Source organism: Phalacrocorax aristotelis, chromosome 6 (genome assembly GCF_949628215.1).
Source record: "Phalacrocorax aristotelis chromosome 6, bGulAri2.1, whole genome shotgun sequence".
In the NCBI taxonomy this organism is placed as follows: Eukaryota; Metazoa; Chordata; class Aves; order Suliformes; family Phalacrocoracidae; genus Phalacrocorax; species Phalacrocorax aristotelis.
Genome location: NC_134281.1, coordinates 34,077,530 through 34,097,096, shown reverse-complemented (window position 1 = coordinate 34,097,096; position 19,567 = coordinate 34,077,530). Strand labels below are relative to the sequence as shown.

The 19,567-nt window shown below is 38.3% G+C and overlaps 1 protein-coding gene across 21 annotated transcripts in view; it reads right to left on the bottom strand.

Annotated features, from left to right (window-relative positions):
- Positions 1–19,567, bottom strand: part of PRRC2C (proline rich coiled-coil 2C) — a 75,210-nt gene that overhangs the window by 48,303 nt on the left and 7,340 nt on the right. For all 21 annotated transcript variants that reach the window (XM_075097061.1, XM_075097072.1, XM_075097065.1 and 18 more), the window contains exons 2-5: positions 8,019–8,186; positions 6,637–6,814; positions 3,360–3,466; positions 212–349 (exon numbers count right to left, since the gene is read on the bottom strand). In XM_075097061.1, coding sequence (XP_074953162.1) covers positions 212–349; positions 3,360–3,466; positions 6,637–6,814; positions 8,019–8,133 — 538 coding nt within the window. In that variant the 5' untranslated portion in view covers positions 8,134–8,186. The remainder of the gene's footprint in view (positions 1–211; positions 350–3,359; positions 3,467–6,636; positions 6,815–8,018; positions 8,187–19,567) is intronic.

The following is a 19,567-nucleotide window of genomic DNA, read 5'->3' as shown; positions in this document are numbered from 1 at the left end:
ATGTAAAGTGAACTGAAGGATAGGATTAAATACCTATTTTCCACACACCAGGAACACAGTAAAGCAAAAGCAAGCCCCAAAAATCTTTCTTCTTGTAGGAGCCTGCTGATTAAAACACTCAATTTTGTACTGGGTGCAAGTAATCTTGTAATAAACACAAGATGCACAGAAACCCATGCAGGTTTCACAAAAATTTGTAGTATATACTTACTTTGTGGTCGCAAGTTGGGTCCTGATCCATGGAGCTCTTCAGGTGCATCTTTCTCTTTGCCTGACTTTTCCTGATCCCCAGCTGCCGGCAGACTGGGAAACTCTTGCTGGAAATAACTATTTACTGGAATAGCTGGACCTACACAGTAAGATATTCACAAAGTCACACTACTTTCTGTAGTCAAAACAGTTCAGAAGGTGATAAAGCCTGATCATTCTTAAAAAGTCAATGTTAAAAGCCACATCGATTTACTGGTAACATAACTCATATAAGCAAGGAGCAATCCTTGGAAAACATTCATATTTGCTACCAAGGTTGTTGAATTTACTGTCACACCTGTTGGCACTGAGAAAAATCCAGAGGCAATAATGGGCAAGGACAAGACTTAACACGGGGAGCACCTGAAGTTCCTCAGGTCTGTTAACACTCCCCATGCCTCCTTCCAGACAAAGACTTCCTTCATTTTATTCTACAACTATAATCAATCCAAGAATGGGCAGCTATATTATCGCAAAAGCCCTTAAGATTAGTTACTGTTCTAGTAACAATTCTTCAGGACTTTAAAAGGCCACAACTTATACATTATGAGAGAAGTATCAGAACTGTAGCATTCTTTGATTTCCAAAACCCCTGACATTGTAATTCTGCACTGGAATTTAAGACTTCGGTTGTACATGGTAGGGAAGCCAAATATATAGATTGTCTTCCTCTTTAGCAGGTTTTGTCAGCACCTACTTTGAGTCAATCCCCCCCACCACATAATGGATACTGACCTATTAGGTCAAGAGCATTCCACTACCAAATCACCGATAATCTTACTGAGGGAAGATTTCTATTCCAACAGCCCGAATAGTGCCCTGTTCACATACCATCTTGACTACTGGCTACTATAAGAGACATTGTACTAGGCTACACTGACTATAGGTCAGACACACAAAAAATAATCTGAACATATGCCATCCAAAACCCCTAATCCCTATGGTGTGTTTTTTTTTTTTTAGCTAATAGCAAGAAAAGCTTCTGTTCTCTCTGATCCATGAAAGAATCCTTCATAACAATAGAATGCAGAGATCCTGATTTGTTTTAAGAATAAGAGTCAAGCACAGCATTAGCTCCTTACTTTTTGTACTTTCTTTGTAAAGACATGACAGCAAATACCATTTACCCCTGTGCCATTAAATTGCCTTGAAATCTTACAATCTTCATTCCAACTTCACCTACTAAAGATCACATTACTTTTTTTTTGCTAATGGACATTGGACTCTTGACGCTTCCAAGCAGCTACATCCAACGACTTGCTTTATGGGACTGAAAACTGCAGTCACTAACCAAATGGCCTGCCAGACAAGGCAGCCTTTTCACAAGTCCTGCAGCATGCAACCTTGAGTTTTGTGAATCTTGAAAAAACATTTTCTGCCCAAGTCTACAGTGACAGCAACAATGTTTTAATTGCAAAGTAATAGCATCCTTAGTGATCAGCTTGACACTGCTTAAGCTATCAACCTGAAACAGCCAGGCTGTCAACCAACAGTTCAGAAAAGTTAAAGAATTCAAAGATGTTATGATAGCAATTAACCCCAACTCTTAGCCAATGCACGAGTTGGAGAATACATGTTGCCATTACATTTTAGAAGTCTTTCCTTTCTACATGGCCACCCACAGCATCAGAGAAGGATTTAGTCTTGCCCCACCCAACCGAAGTCTTACAAGAGCATGAGGCAGCTGACTGAATGACTGATGGAACCATACAAGTCATCTGGAAAAACTACAAGTTCTACCAGCCAAGTGCAGATCAGGAAAGCTCGAGCACAACAGGTGTATCCCAAGTTTCAAACTGAGGAGGATAGCAAGCAGCTGATACTAATTCACATTCTGTATTTCTTGAAACAGCAAAACCCACTACTGCATTAATTGAATGAAATGAGGGCACCATCTGGGCTTGGCACACAAGCTGCCATGGTAACTACAAAATAATTAGCTAAATGCATTTTGAAGGCACTGAGCCGAATCACTATTTCCTGTGTCACACAGATGATCTTATCAGCTTATGTAGAAAGGCTGGTATGCAGATCACTTTGCATCAGTGTTAATTCCTTTTCTTTTAATTCTACAAAAACCCCTGCAAAAGCTTAAAGGAAGAGAGTTCCTCTATTTGACAACGAAGAAAACACTGAACATTAGAGAGGAAAGCAAGAAGTGGAGAATCGTCACTTCTAATACTTAACGCAGAAAAAAAAAGGCAAAATCATTAGATGTGTGATGTTAACTAACTCCATGTAATGGCTTAGAAGTTACCTTCATGTGATTCAGATTTGACTACTCTAAGATCTCTATCCAGAAGAGAGCTCATTTCAGCTTGGATGCCAAAACTACTTTATAACCACAGAAAGCTTGCAAGTCTCAAATTTAAGGAATAAAACATGCTGTAGGTTATTTTTTATAGTGGAGACACAGGAATTGTCAGTAACCTCACGTTCTATAAGCAATTTAAAAAATCTGAAGATTTAGCTCCAATCTTACATCTGTAATGAACACTCAAGCTAATACTCACGCTGATGGAAACAGTTCTCCATCCTTTTATACAATTTTGTTAAAAAAACCCCAAAACACACCTTTAATACTTTTCCCAGAAAAAAACCCTACTTGAACACTATCACTTTGAAATGAAAATAACCAAGGTATCTATAAAGTAAAGGGAAAAGTATTGCTGTAGCAGACATTTAAATAGAAGCAAGACTGCACACATTTTGCACAAAATGATCCAGAGTTATGATTAGCATGACCACTGTTTCTGGTTCTCCTTCCCATGCCAAAATTGTACGCATTATAACTACTGACTGAGACTTTCCCTCCTCACCATAGCCATGTTCAAGACCTTACACTGTGACCACTGTTTCCCTGTCAATCCAAAAGAGGTGACTATATCAGCCCTTTAAAAGACAGTCAGTCCTGCTACTAAATCAGGCTGGAGCTCACTTGAGTGACAGGGGACAAGCTCACCTTTCAACCAAGAAAGTTGCTTCCACAGCATTCAGAGTTCCAACTGGCCAGGTCAAGACTCAAAGGGTTGCTGAGTCTGGGTATCTCTCGCAGCAGCACTCTCACTGCTAGGCCAGTCAAGAACCCCGCCACCTTGAACATCACTTACCATCTTGTCCACCTGGTTTGGTGTTGGCCCACGATTTGGCAACAGGAGCTGCTTCTGGAGGAGCAGGAACAGCAGGTTTTGGCTGTGTCTGCGGAACCTCTGGCTGTCTGGAATTAGAGGAAAAGCACTTGTGAATACAAGAAGGTGAGCACAGAATAAGATCATCAGGATTACTACTGGAAACAAGCGAAGGAAATGAGGTAGCTAGGCATCTGAAGAACCGTAACCAGTTTTCTGTAGAAAAAGGATCTTCTTATATAAAAGGAGTTGTTATATTCCAATTTTTAACTGTTATTAAATTAGCTAATTCTTTCAAGAGTAGATTTCCCAAAGTGGAGAGGAGTGAATGAAAATGGCTGGGCAGAAAATACTGTCAGTCATGTAGTGTGTTGGACAATCAAAAACCAATCAGTCTACAGCCATGGAAGGGAATAATTTGGAATAATGTTCTCGTCTCAGGAGCTGAGAGAGGAAAGCACTTAAAGACCACCATGAACTGAGAAAAAGAAGGCAAATATACACCAGAAATTACAAAATAAAAGGAACTGGTAAGGAAAGCTGAAGAAATAATGAAAAAATCTATGGGTACCACAAATTGGAGCCCAGAAGTTTAAGTCTATTAAGAACAAAGTATCAATTTCACCATATTAAAACAATGAAGAAGTAGACTTCTACCATAAGCATTCATTTTACCCAATACAAAAACAAGGGGTATTTTTGAAGTTCTTTCTCGTCTACAGATTCAGTGACATTGTTTCACCTTTCAAGAACTGCTATTCCTGAAATCGGCATATTCAGATAACTTAAGACTCCAAAGCATTAGTGTCTACAAGACCTCCGCCTTAGTAGTACTCATTTCTGATAAAACAAATGGAGCAAATCTAGTAGTCTAGAATCACTTTATTATATCAGTAGAGATAACAGTACAATGTGTCAGTTAACTTAAAACAAACAAACAATTGTAAATGCTTTAAATAGGTCCCAAAGTAATCTGAAATTTCTGGCAACTACCACTGAGAAGTCAGTTCTATTTGGGTTCTGCGATGATCAGCCCAAAGCACTTACATGGTAGTCTCAGAAATTACATAGAAGTAAACATCACACACACACAAAAATCACTGCTGGGTAGAAACACACAGGCTTCTCACAAGGACAACAGAATGAAATTTTTATTTACTTCCACAGACTACCGGAATTAAAAAAGTCTCATCTTTTCAGTTTCCACTTAGTTATATTTTCTTACAGCTGCATATTTTCTAAACAGACTTTGGGGAAGTTGGAACTATATGGCTGTACTTTGTCACACAGAAGTGAAACAAGGAACAAGACAGTTAAGCATTTATTTCTTGCAGTTCTGTTTCAAAGCCAAGCCCATTTAGAACTGGAGTTATCCAAACACTGTCCTATAGGTGTACCATTTGATAAGGGAAAGAACTCAGCTTGGTGCTAGCTCAATTAATTAAATCAATGCGCGACAGGTTGCACTATCCAGGAAAAGGGACTGAGGCAATACTCAGAAAAGTGACAACCTGGGAAAGCCACAGAAAAAAATTTCATAACCACAGGCAACAACTCATGTGAGCTCCAATGTAGTGATACAAGACAAAGAATTAAACTATAGGAAGCTGCTATCAAGATATTACCGTTATCCACAACACTTGCAAGAGGAACACCAAAATACTTTACACATAAACTGCAGCTTTTATACACATGTTGAAATATTGCAGAAATATAGCAGTAGTTACAAAAATGGGCTGAAGACGTGAACAAATACATTAGACTGGCTGAATTCTGGAGCATTTACTCATAGCCTGGGCACATACACCTGTTCCTAGGAATGAGTCCCTCCCCCCATGCATTTTACTTGTATGTGGTCTTCAAGGCCTTTACCAGAATAATGCATATGAAGATAAAGGCAAACACCTTCCAGTTGCAGATAGGGAACAGCTATTTATTTACTTTTAAATGCAACATCAGCTACTGGAATATACTTTCAACACATACAGCATGCTGTGGAAAAGCAGACGATGCAGATAAAGTGTGTTTTAGTCAAACAATCTACTTGCTCAACACAGATTTAGCTATGCAAAGTGTAAGTGACCTTTAAGTCACTTACATACATACACTTAAATAACATATTTAAGGAATATGTTGTTAAAGTACCATACAAAACACCTGGCAGAAAATTGTAAATTTGTAGTTTCATAAGCTTAAAAGAAAAAGCTAAACACAACAGTATACTGAAGTCTAACAGCTTTTCAGAGAGATGTCAAAACCTGACATTTAAACGTAGGAAAGTATACAGGGAGAAAACGGGACAGCAAGATGAGGAAGAAAACCTTTAATCATCTTTTGCTTTCACAAGTGCTAGCGTCATGCAATCATGCCTCTATCTTAAATTGTTTTTCAGAACAATTTATATGTCAAAGCATAAACATTTAAAACCCACTTCTTTTGTAGTGAGAGTCATATACTATTTTAAGCTTACATGCCAAAAAATTGCTTTAAAATAGTCTAATTAGATTATTGAAAAGTTTTAGTCTCCGTCTTATTTAGCTGACCTCCTGTACAAGTGTGAAACAAACTTAGCAGATGAAACTGTACTGAACATGGGAAATTTTATACGAAGTACAACTTTTGAAAGTCTGTAGAATTCATGGCATACAAACCTAAGTGCAAATATTAAGAACCACTGGGAAAATAAAGCAGAGATTCAAACAAATGTATATAACCAAGACTGAGTTTTCTCTGCCATACATCAGCATAACCACACTAAATTAAACAGATTTTGCACAGTCTCACAAACTCGCAAGTTGTTATTTAACTTAGCTGCTGTGTACTTCAGGGTTCCACCTGGAGTTTTAATTTTAAGGTGATTACACTCATCTTACAGAAACATGCTATATTATTTCATTTAAGTGGACATCAAAACTTACACAAAGGTAGACACATCAGGTGGCTAAAGGAAAAGGAAACACTCATTGCCTCATATGCAATTTATAAGCACACTGTTTTCCACCTAAGTGTGAGGGTGGTATGTGGTGGGGTTTTTTTGGGGGGTTGGTTGTTTTTTTGTTTTTGTTTTTTTTTTTTCTCCTCTCCCCCCCCCCCCAATAGCAAGATTCCTCCTCACAAAAATTAATAGTGGTAGTATTTGCTCTCTGGTAGCTATCTTGAAGGCAGTCAAATCAAGTCAGCTTCTTCCCATCCCTAGTTTTGGGAAAACTTGAGGGGGAAATGGCACAGCAGACCAACCTTGATCTCATTGGTCACTTACTTTTCTTCTTCGTGCTGTTCTTGTTTTGAAGCCCATCCTGTGCCGTCTTTAGGCACAATGTTCACATTAGGGTCATTGCCTTTGTTCTCTGCTTTGAGACTGGGGAGATTAGCTGGGGGAGGCATCCTCCTTGAAATAGCAACTTTTCCAAGACTCTGTAATCCATGGCGTGCGGCAACTGCATGCCAAACAAAGTGCAAGTTAACAATGCTGTTCAGCAGGTAGTGTTCATGCAAGGCTATATAAAACCAATAAATATGTTCTGCAAGAAACTCAAAAATTTGAGAGTAAAAGAATTAGAGATTCAAATTTTTCATCATTAAAAAAGGGGGAATTAGAAATACTTGGTTTGGGAGAACTTGAGTGCTTTTTGAATAGTGACTCACTATGGTTAGCTTATTCCTGAGGTTAAAAAGGATATGTGGCCCCACCTTTATACACAACGCTCAGTGACAGAAAGCTATAGAAGTCATTTAAAGTATGATGTTGATGTCTTAATATCCTTTAACATGTTGTCAAGCATCATTCTCTTGCTCCTTTTGGAGTTCAATGTACCTTGATGAGTCCAAGAATACCCTCATGGGTCCAGCCCATTTCTTTTTTGCTGCCAGATGCTGCTCTTGCTAGAACATTCCTACAAGTTGCTTTTATGCCAGACCACAAGTATGAAAAGGCAATATGAAACCAATACACTACACGGGACCTACCAACTAAGCAAGTCAGGTGAATAAGTACAAGATACTACCCTAGACATGTTGTATCATTACAAACATCTCAGTTTCAACCTTTAAAAATATTGTGGCAAACTTTAACAAAGTTCGAATACACTTCCCTTCTTTTACCCCCTAATTCAGGCAAGTATGTCAAATCGAATTCAAAGCCTTTCAGGGTGTCATTCCCCCTTGGTTTTCAATCCAATCAATCACAAAAAAGCGGGCCCACAGTGGCCTTATTTGAAGGGTCAGTTTCACCCAAGCTTTGCTGGTCTGCAAAACAGACAAAGCACCTGATGTGAAAGTGAACATTGCTGTCTTGTTAATCAAACACCTCCAGTACCACAAACGTTTTCTGAAATACAGCACAGCTGCAGAACAGCATGTCATACGCTGATAACAAATGGAGATTGCAGCTATAAAACAGTTTTTATTTACCTATATTCTACTTCCTGCTAGACTGCAAAAGCTGCCTCCCTGAACTGATACTCTTGATTACAGTTTCTAGTTAGCTGTAAACAACACTGCTTTCCAGAATTCTTCCACTTAACTGCTTTATCAAGGAATTAAAAAAATCTTGCTCTGGTTAAGGGCTCATACACTTTTCACTCTTACTTAGTACTACAGTAATGATGAAACAGAACACCAAACTCAAGTCAGTTTACTCACCTGTGGTTTTCTGAGTCTCCAGTGACTTCCCCTTGTAAGTGTTAAAAAGACTGAGTGTTGCATACTTCGTTTTTCCATCCTTTGCTTTTGTACTCTGGCCTGACTTTTCCGACATTGCGATGGAAACTCATCGAGTCTGGCACCTCCTGAGTACCTCTCAAAATTTGCCTGAAAAGAAAAACAGACAAGCAATTTGAATATAAGCCCATACTTAAAACAGAGCTCATAAGAGAAAAGTTGACAGCGTATTTAACACCATTAGCACTGTTCCATTTAAGCATACTGGAGATGCCATAGAATATATTAGCTCCAGAAATCCCTAGCCTTATGTAACACTTGTAATTTTAAAGTATTTCCATCTCTACAATTTGAAAGTCACAGAATCAGGAGGATCAGCATTTAATTAATATCAAACCCTGTAGAAGTAGTAAACATAGTCCATGATTTCACTAAAACCCCCCACCCAAACATGCAAAGTTTCCACCAGCAGTACTCGATTTATCTTAACAACACTCAAAACCCCTGCCACCCTCCTTAAAAGACTAATTTTTTAATAAATTTCCATATGAATTCCAGAATAGTTATGTATGCTCAAATACTCCTGTGTTTCATTCTAAAAGCAGTCAGCAAGAAGCAAGACATCCTGCTCAAACCCTTTGATCAGCAAACACCCTGGTCAAACTCAAGAGCCTCAGATGATCTTCAAAAGGAAGCCGATTCACGTGCAAGGCACTGATCCATTAAGAAGAGTCTGCATGGACAAGCAGTCTAAAGAATAAAGGACTTATTTCATCATGACAGACATTAACCAATGTCAAAAGATCAGGGAAGTTTCATTTATATAGGAATAACAACATTCCCACCCTCCTCTGCCTTCTACCTCAATTTAAAAGCCATGATTGAAAAGATTCAGAAATGAAGACGGCTAATAACCTTGGGATGGTCAGCCTCAGCAAGATTTGGGTCAGTTGCTCTTCTGTTACAATCCATACAGATTGTTGCAAAGGGGACAGTCTTCAGCTTCATATGGGGCCATATACAAGGCTAAGAAATACATCCTCCTCTCTCACAAAGGGAAAGCAGCTCCCAGATTTTTTTTTGCCAGAGTGGTCAGCATTTGGCTATTTTGGCAGCGTATGTTACACCAACAGCCATTCCTCATGTCATCCAAAGAACACGAAATATGGAGTAAGGGTAAACCCAGCCCACCAAGTGGGCCACATAACTGGAACTGAGACTCCAGATATGGCTGTTAGGCCATCTCTTATCTACCCAAAAAACTACATATTGAGGCTGCAAGGTTTCACTGGAAGCCACAGCTCACTACTCAAACATCATTACAGGCACAGGGAAGGAAAAAAACCCCCGGCTGACAGACAAATTTAGACAAGCTTATCTTTGGAGCTATCAGTCAAGCAGATTTCAAGCAACCATTCACTGTTCACAGCTGCCTGAAGACTGATTTGCAATTCAACAACATGTTAAGCTTTGCCCATTATTATTATTCATGGCCATGCTCTCAGCTAGCCTGGAGATCTGAATCTAAGCAGACTAGTTTATCAAGCTGGAGTCGAAATCAGACATGAGATCCTGCATTTGCCCCTTCCTCTTTGAGGAAACTCAGTTTATCATAAGATCTTCAGTAAAAAGTCTGTGAAAGAACCTGGCAGATTCTTTCCCTTCAATTCTCCTGTTACTCACTACTCCCAAACTTGTATTCATGATAACGAGTCCACCACAATCATTCTGGAGCATCAGAGGAGAAGGTATTTGGCAGATAATTACCAGGAACACAGGGGTGGCAAACAAGCTTCCAGGTGTGCATATAACCATATCAAGTAATACAATATAGTTACTTGATACTTAGCTATGCTCACACACTCTTCCAAGTGAGAACAACTAATACACGGTTTTAATTTCCAGCCCAAGACTTGTCCCCCAAATTCACAAAAGCAGCGAAGCCCTAACAGATGCAGGCAGAGCAGAAAGCAGTTTGAGGACAGGTTAAGATCATGTTGAGTTTCTGTCATGCTTTCCAAAGGCTGAACTTCTGGTAGGGATCAAACATGGAAACCTTATCATAACTCTCTTCAGAGTAAGACAGAATTTATACTTGGACACGTCTTAATTGTAACAATTGTTCTTTCCAGAACATTTGATAGCTTAAAGAACAGGAGGCGGTGATCATATTCCCCAATAATGCTTTTTTATGTCAAATTTACAAAAATTCGTCTGCTCATTACAGCCGAGCTCTGCACCTTCTATAGTATTAAAATTCACACTGTTTAACAGTTTTTCCAAAGTTAGACTACAAAGAAAGACTATTTAAAATTGATTAAAATTGCAGATTCCTCAGTAATCTGACTTGCAGAAAATAAAATCAAACACTGCAGTGCTCTTAAATTAGGCCAGTCAATATATTCATATTTAACTAAGTTCAGACCTGATACTGATTGCCAAAGAAGATATACCTGCAAAATAAGACATTAGACCGGGTACCCAAGCTAGGGATGACAAACCCTCCCTCTGAAGAGCCCACATGGCCCTCTGGAACATACCTGCCAGGTTACACATTAAACAAGCACCCAGTGCCATCTAACAACAGTTGTGAAGAGAGAATTGCATGGTTTTGAGCCATATGAAATGTCTCCAGCTCCAAGACCTCTGCCTTTTCACTCAAACTTTAGTTGTATATAATACATTTCTATAGCAGAGCACTGGAATCATTCCCTCTGTAGCACCATCTACGAAGTATTTTAACACAGGACTTCTGCATACAATAGCTTGGCAAGTACTAGACTCACCAGGTGATTCCCAATTTGCCCTAATATTTATATCTTTTGTTATTATCAGTAAGGTAGCTGTTAGTCTGAACTCTGATAGTCAAAACATTAAAAGCAAAGTGCTGCTGTCCACTAGGTTTAGACTCACTGTCATATGAGGAAGAACACGAGACAGCTGATCACCTCTGAACAGCAGTAGCAACACATAAAAGATGTCAGAACTACTTACCAAAGTTAACTAACTGCGATGATAGCGAACGGAGGGACGGGCAACAGTATAAGCAGTAATGGCAGCTGGTCAGTGGTTCATTTTGAATTAATACAGTTACTACGATGCATAATTACAGAAGGCACAATGCTCCCAAAATTCTGGAGCAAAGACTATCGTTCAGCTGCTCTGTAACATTATCAAATAAGTTAGCTGACCTTCACTGTGGCCGTAAGATTTTAAGGTTACAATTCTTACTGTAATTTCTGTACCAGACAATTTTTTCCAACTGCAGCTGGTTGGCTTATTTAGATATTGGAACAAATTCAGAAGCATGTGTACAGAAATTAGCACAGTAAGCAGCTGCCACAAATTCTAGATATCCTGGTCTGTTATGGAATATTTACTTGTGCCCTCTTAGATACTTAGGTGGGAAGAAGAGCATGCAGAACACAGTATAGTTCAGACTGTAGAATCATATTTTAAAAATAATAAAAACCCAGCAAACAAAACCCCCATACATACCACACAGACCTTTTCCCACTAAGTTCCTTGTTCTCCAGATGATTTCCAAATGCCCCAAAATGACTTGTTTAGAATTTAATGATACTAGTTAATATGTCTGCAAACTTAGCGCTGTGTTCCAACTGCAGACTAGAAAAGAACTTACCTCCACTTTGGGAAAAAAAGTTCTTACATGATTAAATAAGGAAGAAAGTATTACATACTTTGAGGTCACTTGAGGACTGAAGTGGTAAGAAGTTTAAAACATTCAACAACTTAGCTCAGCAATTCCTGTCTTATTTCCTTCCTTCTCTCTCTCACCATGTCAATTTCAGTATTTTGTGCTTTTATTACACATATGAAAAAATCTGTTTTACACATATGAGAGAACAGAATAGCATTCTGTGTAAGCCAGGGTATTTTGTTGCCTCAGTGACGAAGTACAGACAGGCATGGAAAAGGGAAGAGTTGTGTAAAGGTTCATGTAGAAAGTTAGCTTCTTTATCCACAGTTTTTGGTGGGGGCAGATCAACTCTTACTATTGCCATGGGAAATAACTGTATTCCCTATGTTATGGTCTTCCAATGAATATGCTTCTGTATACGTTTGAGGCACAGCATACACCATTCCTCACCTTTGGGAGAGAGTACTATTCCCCATATTTTTCAGGTATACCATCCTAGCTGATGTAGGCACAGACAACTGCACAACAAACTCTAGACCTGTATTTTCTACACTGTATTTTTAAACCTATATACAAAAGTAGTGGTTTGTTTTTTTTTTTTTTACATAAGTGTAGCACATCAAGAAACTACTTCAGCAGTATTACAGTTATCTTTTGTGCAGTCCTATCTTAAATCCTGCATCCATTTAGCCTACAAGCACACAATCAGTTTGGATTTTAGCTTCCCAGGATTGTGAAGCCTTAAAAACATTAAGTAAATACTAGAATAATTCCCACAATCCCTATTCAACGCAGCTAGGGTATCTAGTCCCCGCCACCTCCACTGCAAGGGCTATATTTTGGCTAAATTTGGAGACGGATGAGCTGGAATGACTTAAGGCAATATGCGCCATTCAAGACTCAAACCTGCTGAAGATTTCCTAGAACCTTCAACTCTTGGTGCCTCAAATGCCCATCTGTGAAGTGGGAAATGTCATAAACACACTACATTAAGATTTATTCATAACTGGGACACATTAGCACCTCTCTCAAAACAGAAAACAAAACAAATCCAGAAAGTTTTCATACACTATTTTAAGCACACTAAAGAAAGTGGTTAAAGGGCAAAAAACACCATATACAAATTTGTCATTTGTATCCAGCCATAACTCCACTTTTCTTAGAATAGCTTTGTTTCTGGCACACTGAAGAAGGTGGTTCTGGTAAGTTCTGGAACTAAATATTACAATTGAAAAAAAAAGCTTTTTTTCCCCCCACATGCTTGATTGATGCTAAAGGCAGATGTTCCCAAATTCAGTGTTATTAATTTCAAAAGACCATTGTGCTCAAAACCCAGATAAATAAGTGGCATTAAAATTTTCAGCTCAGGAGGAAAGGTTTCATTTCAACTGTAAAGCTGGCATATTTATATTCTAGAACTCCAATGAAATTGCCTAACTATAAAACCTAAGCATAATCTGCAGCTAGGTATTAAACTCTAAAAAACAATGTGATCTTCAGAAAAGAGACTAATTACATCATTTACAGAAATAAAGCCAATTTAAAACAGAGAAACATAGGATACTGGACTCAATGTACTTGGAACCCCCAAAAGCCCTCTTTGTGCTTTATTTGTGACCCATTACAAAGGAACCGTGTTATTTTAAATGCATACTCAAAAATATTGCGCAATTATAGAATACATGGCTTTGCACAGAGAAGGCTGCACACAAATAACGTATGGAATTACAATTAAACATTACCGACTTCACTTCTCACATGGATTTTTATAAGTGATACACACTAACAATCTCTTATTGATGCCCTTGTATTTACAACTTTCTAGTGCCCAAAGTATCATTCTGGGACTGTTGTCTTCAGGACTCAATTTTTATTAAAAAAACACCAACCAAAACTAAACATTTTGGCCATTTATCCCACTACTAAGAATTCTTAGTATCTTTAGCACTAGTCAGCTTATATGACATGAAAACAAGCTTCAAAAACCTCCAGGAACAGTTAAGTAGCGAAAGTCTGACAAATTGAAGTATCTAATAAAAAAAGCCTCTAAGGTCAGGATTTCCTTCCCCGCACCCAGAGCAATATGCAGCAGGGTTAACTGTCAAGTAGGTTGTTGCTAAGCAGGAAGAAAACTGAGGTAAAGATTTCAGGGACTTTTAGGCTTCTATGTCATGCACCTCAGGCACAGCTCTACAACCTACAAGAACAGAAGCTCTCCATATCTTCGAAGAGTTGTGGGTAGATCTCACTACAACTCATTCTCAAGCAAGACCTACACTGAGTTTTATTTCCTTAGAAAGCCAGGCTAATACACATTTCCATCTCCATTTTTTTCTTCCCCATCTCTAGATGTTAGGCTCACCAGTTTTCAGCAGAGCTTGGAAGAGTGTACACAATGCAAAGATTGTATAGATTCTATAAATTCTATGAAGGTAGGTGACCAAGTAGGAAAAGTAAACCCTTTTAATCACCATCTCTTCTGCCCCCATCACCTCAGAGGAAAAAACTGTAGCACAGGCCAATCCAAGGCACTAGACAAATATAGAGGAGCATTGTTAACAGCCCTAAACAGAAAATCAGAATGAGTTTTGCTCCTTAGAACCAAAGCACTCTGTCATGACAAAAAGCCGTAGCAAAGCAGGCTTTGCTAGTTCTATCATTCTTCAAATTACTACCCTTTAAAGCCTAAGAAAGTCTTTCCAAAATGCTACCAAAACTACATGTGTCAGATGGGAAATAGATCATGACAGAAAAAAAGCCTTTTTAGGACATTATCCCACAAATACATCTTATAAAAATGCAGTCTGTGGATGCCAGAAATAAGCATCCACAAGCATGTCTGCATCAGTTCTAAGAAACACCTAACAACACTCTAAATAGAGCTACTAAGCTAAGCAATGAAAAACCACCAAAATTAGCCACCTGCATAATGTCTACACAGAAACTAACTCTACCACAAAGCATATGTTCGTTTAAACCAGCAATCTATAGAGCAAGCAAATCTTTCACTGCCTTAGAAAGACTTGAAGGCAGCTTGTTAAATTGTCTTCTGAGAGAAATACCAGTCACCCAGAACATGGCCTTTCAACAGGGTAACCAGCAACAAACCACAACATCTCAGGGAACTTTTATTAGGAGTCTCTCAAGTCTAAAATGGCACTAATAGCAGTGACTAACACTTAAAATAAACTTTTAGGACACATACTGCAGCAGAATAATATTAGCACGGACTAAAATAATCTGTCAGTTCTGTTCATTTTTCTCCATTGCATTCTTGAGAACAAAAGGAAAAATGAGTGAAGAGCAGCTTGCTGGAGTAAAAAACCACAGATAAAAGGACAGCAACCATGCAAACCTCGAATTCATCTCCATACACAGATTTTAATGTATAATTAACTATATGTGCATGAATATTTTGCTTAACATACACAGAAATATTCCTGTGGAACAGCCCTGCCAGAAGCAGCTTGATCCATAGGATCAGTCATGATCAGCATGTCTTTTTAAATGTGCCCATATAACAAGGGATCAAAAAGCCAGACAGGATACACTCACACTGGCAAGTTAAAAAACTGTCAAAAATGCACTAAATATTTTCATGTCACACAGTTTCTTTCTTTTAGCTAAGATAATTTCTGATACCTGTACCATTTATGAAATAATCTCCTTCTGAAGTGACCTCAGGTATCAAAGCGGTTATGGGCCCCTCCCCTCACAGGCAGAATGATGCCAGTACAGCTAGTTAAGAACTCTGGGAAAAGAAAGGCCAGTTTTAATTTCATTTAGTTTGAGGTTAATTTTTTTCATGTTTATATTCAGAGTATCAAATACAGCTGTTCAATATTTTGACAGATACTATCTAAATATCATCTGAGGCAATACTGTTGCCCAGGGATTCAATGCTTTCAATGTGTATGCATGTCACTTTTCCATGTTTTACACCAGTGGCCCGATTTTGGTACCCCACTTTCCACTGGACAAGAGAAGCTGTTCATCAACACAGCTCTTATACTTACTTTTGACTTTTCCAAGGAAGGAAGGAGATAATGTAAAGAGGCACTCAAACATAAATACAGCTATTCTTATGAACAAAATGCTGAAATTAATAAGCACCTCCCTAAACATTTTATTCAGTTCTCAATGATTGTACATGTGGAAGATGTAATTATAGAGCTGAAGAAGACTTAAGTACTCTTCTAGCTGTAGATTCTTCCACATTTGAGACATAAACCCAGTTTTATCACTAGAGGAGATTCAAATCTAAAATGTATGAAGTGTTATCAATGAAACATTTAAAAGAAGTATTATAAGACTGGCTACAGAAGGCATGTTACAAATTTTCAAAGAACAAAAGGACACATTTGAGATGCACAAAGATAGCAGGTTTTAAAGGTTGAGAGGTACTAAAAGACAAACAAATGAAGCTACTTAGCTTTCTTTTTAAACACCTTCTTGTCGCCTTTGTAAAGAGGCAGCCACATACTGAAGTAAAGCAAATTCTCTTGAAACTAAAAGCAAGGTTCTCTCCAAAGCTCTGCACAGAATTCTTTTGGCTGTGACAACATCCAATGCAGTCTTTAAATCCTTATCACATCAAGCAGAATGAAGATAGTAAATAAGTGGTTCAAATAGAACAACAACAAAAAATATTTTCCAAAGAAAGCTGGAAGGACAAAGCACTGGCACCACTCCTCTCACTGGAAAAGGCTGATGAACCGAAATTAAATTTCAGTTTAAATTTTAGGCTAAAGCCACAACACTTCCAATCTATTTAGGCATTTATCTCCTGCTACAGTTAAGGGGAACTAAGTTCTGACAAGGTACGATTTGAGCTGAAATTCCCACTCTGACTCAAATTAGCAGAGTGGCTAGTAACTTTTTATGGGTAGCTTCACTGCTACCATTCAGAAGTTCACCATTAGGCAGCAACGTATTTCACTTCTACTTTGTAGCTACTAAGATACAGACTCATCACGGCTTCGCGGAAAAGAAAAAAAATCAGTAAGGAGGCAGCACATCACTGCAGAAAAGGAGACCAAAGGAAGCACCAGATGCTCCCAAGCAATTGGCAGTGAATGAGGTCTGGAGTGCAGACACCTACTAACCAGCAGCAGACGAACAGGTGACTTAAAGGGAGTTCAGGACCACCTAACCACCAACCCCTGCCTTTCTTCCAGGCAGGGAAAAACATATTCTCAGACTACTGCTCCTATGTCTTCACTTTAAGGCTTTCACTCTTTCTAGTCAGTTTTCTAGTAAATTTACTTCCTCTGTAAAGGAAGGACAATAGCTGTGTATTTTAAAAGATAAGTTTACAATTAAAATAGAAATCAATTTTTAAAAGTATCAATGTATCAAATAAAGTCACATTTTATTTTGTATCTTCAACCTAAAAACAGATTATAAACTTAAAGATCCAAAGCTCCCCTCTCTTGCTTGTCATTTTAAACACTATTTCCAGAATTTCAGAAGAAAACAATAGTAGAATAAAATTCTTTGAATTATCAGAAGTTCACCAGAGAGTTTTCACAAAAAAGCCTCTACTGTTGCCTACAACTTCCTACCGCATTAGACTTGTCACTGCACTTCCATGTTGCCCCACTCATGCGAAGCCACACATACTCTCCCCTGAACACCTAAGGTGCAGTGAGTAGCTTCACAAGCTCCCTAAAAAGTGTTCTGCTTGGAATATTTACATCAATTCTGAACTGAAAATCCAATATCAGCTGCCTCCAGAAGCAGGACCTTCAGGCACATAAGACTCCTACAGAAATCCTCTCCCATACTTTAGCATTCAGGTACCTTCAAGAACAGAAATAAGAAATGTCCAGACTCAGCCTCGAGTCTCTAATCAATTTTTTTGGCTACACAGAAGATGACTGGCTTAAAAGATCTAGACAGAAGTGTTTTTAATTTGGCTTCTATGTCTAGAAAATGTACTTTGGTCATTTTTTTCAAACTTCTTTGCAACATGGTGGGCAGTTCTTTAGGCTAATATACTGATGGAATCTGCATATAACCAAATAATAAAGAGAATGGACTTAAAGGTTGAAGTTGTACACCACAGTAGCACGTGCCACAGGCACTATAAAATCATGAGAATCATAAACCCCACGTGTGCCACTAGACAAAATGCACATTGGGTTCAGCATTCACCTCTACTGGAATGGACCAGAACGATCTTGGTATAAAAACACCAGCCTCAACACTGAACCAGCATATCTTGCTTCTGTCCTTACAATCGTGGTTTTGGAAGGTTGCACTTGTCCCAGATAGCTTTCCCACTGACGACTGAAGTAAACATGGACTCATGCTTGAAGAAATAGCTCTCTGTATGTCTGCTCACAAGCTCAAATAGCAATGACCAACAGGCTAGTAGAATGAGCTTACAATTCTCAGAATAATTCCTAGTTTAGGTTGATGCACAACAAAGCAGCAATGCAAAACAAATCTTGTTTCTCACTGGTACATGAGTAAAAAAGCTTCTGGAGGCTGAAAAGACTACACTCTATATTATATGAGAACACCAGTTACTAGACTGAAATTTGACCAGTGGGATATGGTGATCATGTAAAATACAATACAGCTTTCATTGGTATTACAGGCATCTAGCTCCTTTACACATTTGTTCTATATACACCAGACTAGTGGAAAGAAACTTAATACCACCACCACAGCTCAAGTAAAAATGACAAAGATTAGTAACTACTAACAACTGTACGGTATTACAAGCATTCCTTCAAGTACCAGCCCATTTTCAAGTTATCAAAGTACATGTAAACAGCTTCTTTGCCAGAAAGGACTTTTCATGATATTCCAGGAGAGACTGACAGCGCGTGCCACACGTAAGTCAGAACTAGCACACCATAAAGCACTAACACAACACAGCTATTCTTGCCGTGTTCTGATAATCCTCAAACATAAATTAGAATAATTTAGATGCTTTGCAAGACTACCGAATAAATTTCAATCAATATTCATGTCTGAAAATGTAAGATCCAAAACTTCTTTGCAGCTCACTTTTAAGGTAGGCTATTTTATTCCTTTGTAGCCTGAAATTTTTTTCACAACTCCACATTTCTTTGTCACTAAGCATTACAGCAAATTTTTTGCAAGACAGATTTTTCATTTTCCAGTTCATGCAGTTGGTTAAGAAACTTTTTAAAACTGTAAATTTTTAATTGTGGCAGGAGTTGAAGTGCTGGAAGGACGCCAGGCCAGAAAAAAAAAAAACAAGAACAGTTTCTATACAATTAAAGAGAGCATCATAATGAGATGCGTTATTATTACTTCTGGGAACAGAACAATGTAAGTGCTTTCACGCAATTAGCTTTTCAACTTGCAGATGCCAAATGAGATTTTCATTTTAAAGATTTGCAGAAGCGTTTATTAAAGAACTTGCCATTATTTAGAAGAATGAGAAAACTTCAAAGTTCTCAAAACTGAATCGTTGCCTATTTGAGAAAAAGATAAGGGAATAAATTAAGGCAAATTCTTACAGAAACAAGCCATGTACCTGCTATCAAGAGTACAGTATTCAAACAGTAGGTTGGTAGTCAGTGCTTTTCTCTAAACACAGAAAACTAATGCAACCTGTCTTACCTATCAGAATTCTTTTTTAACTGAAGAAGTTACAATTATTCACTAGGCCTCTTACAAACTAATTTAGGTCAATCTATCCTGACCACAGCCACACTCTGTGAAGGCTTAATGTTTAAGATCACAAACAGTCCCTTAAAAAAATTACAAATGCACTCAGCATGCTGTCACAAGTACTACTCTTTCTTGCTCAAATGCATCACACCATCCAGCAGAAACCTGGAAAGGGAAAAATATTAGTGTACCCATTGTCTCCACGCACACAGAAAGC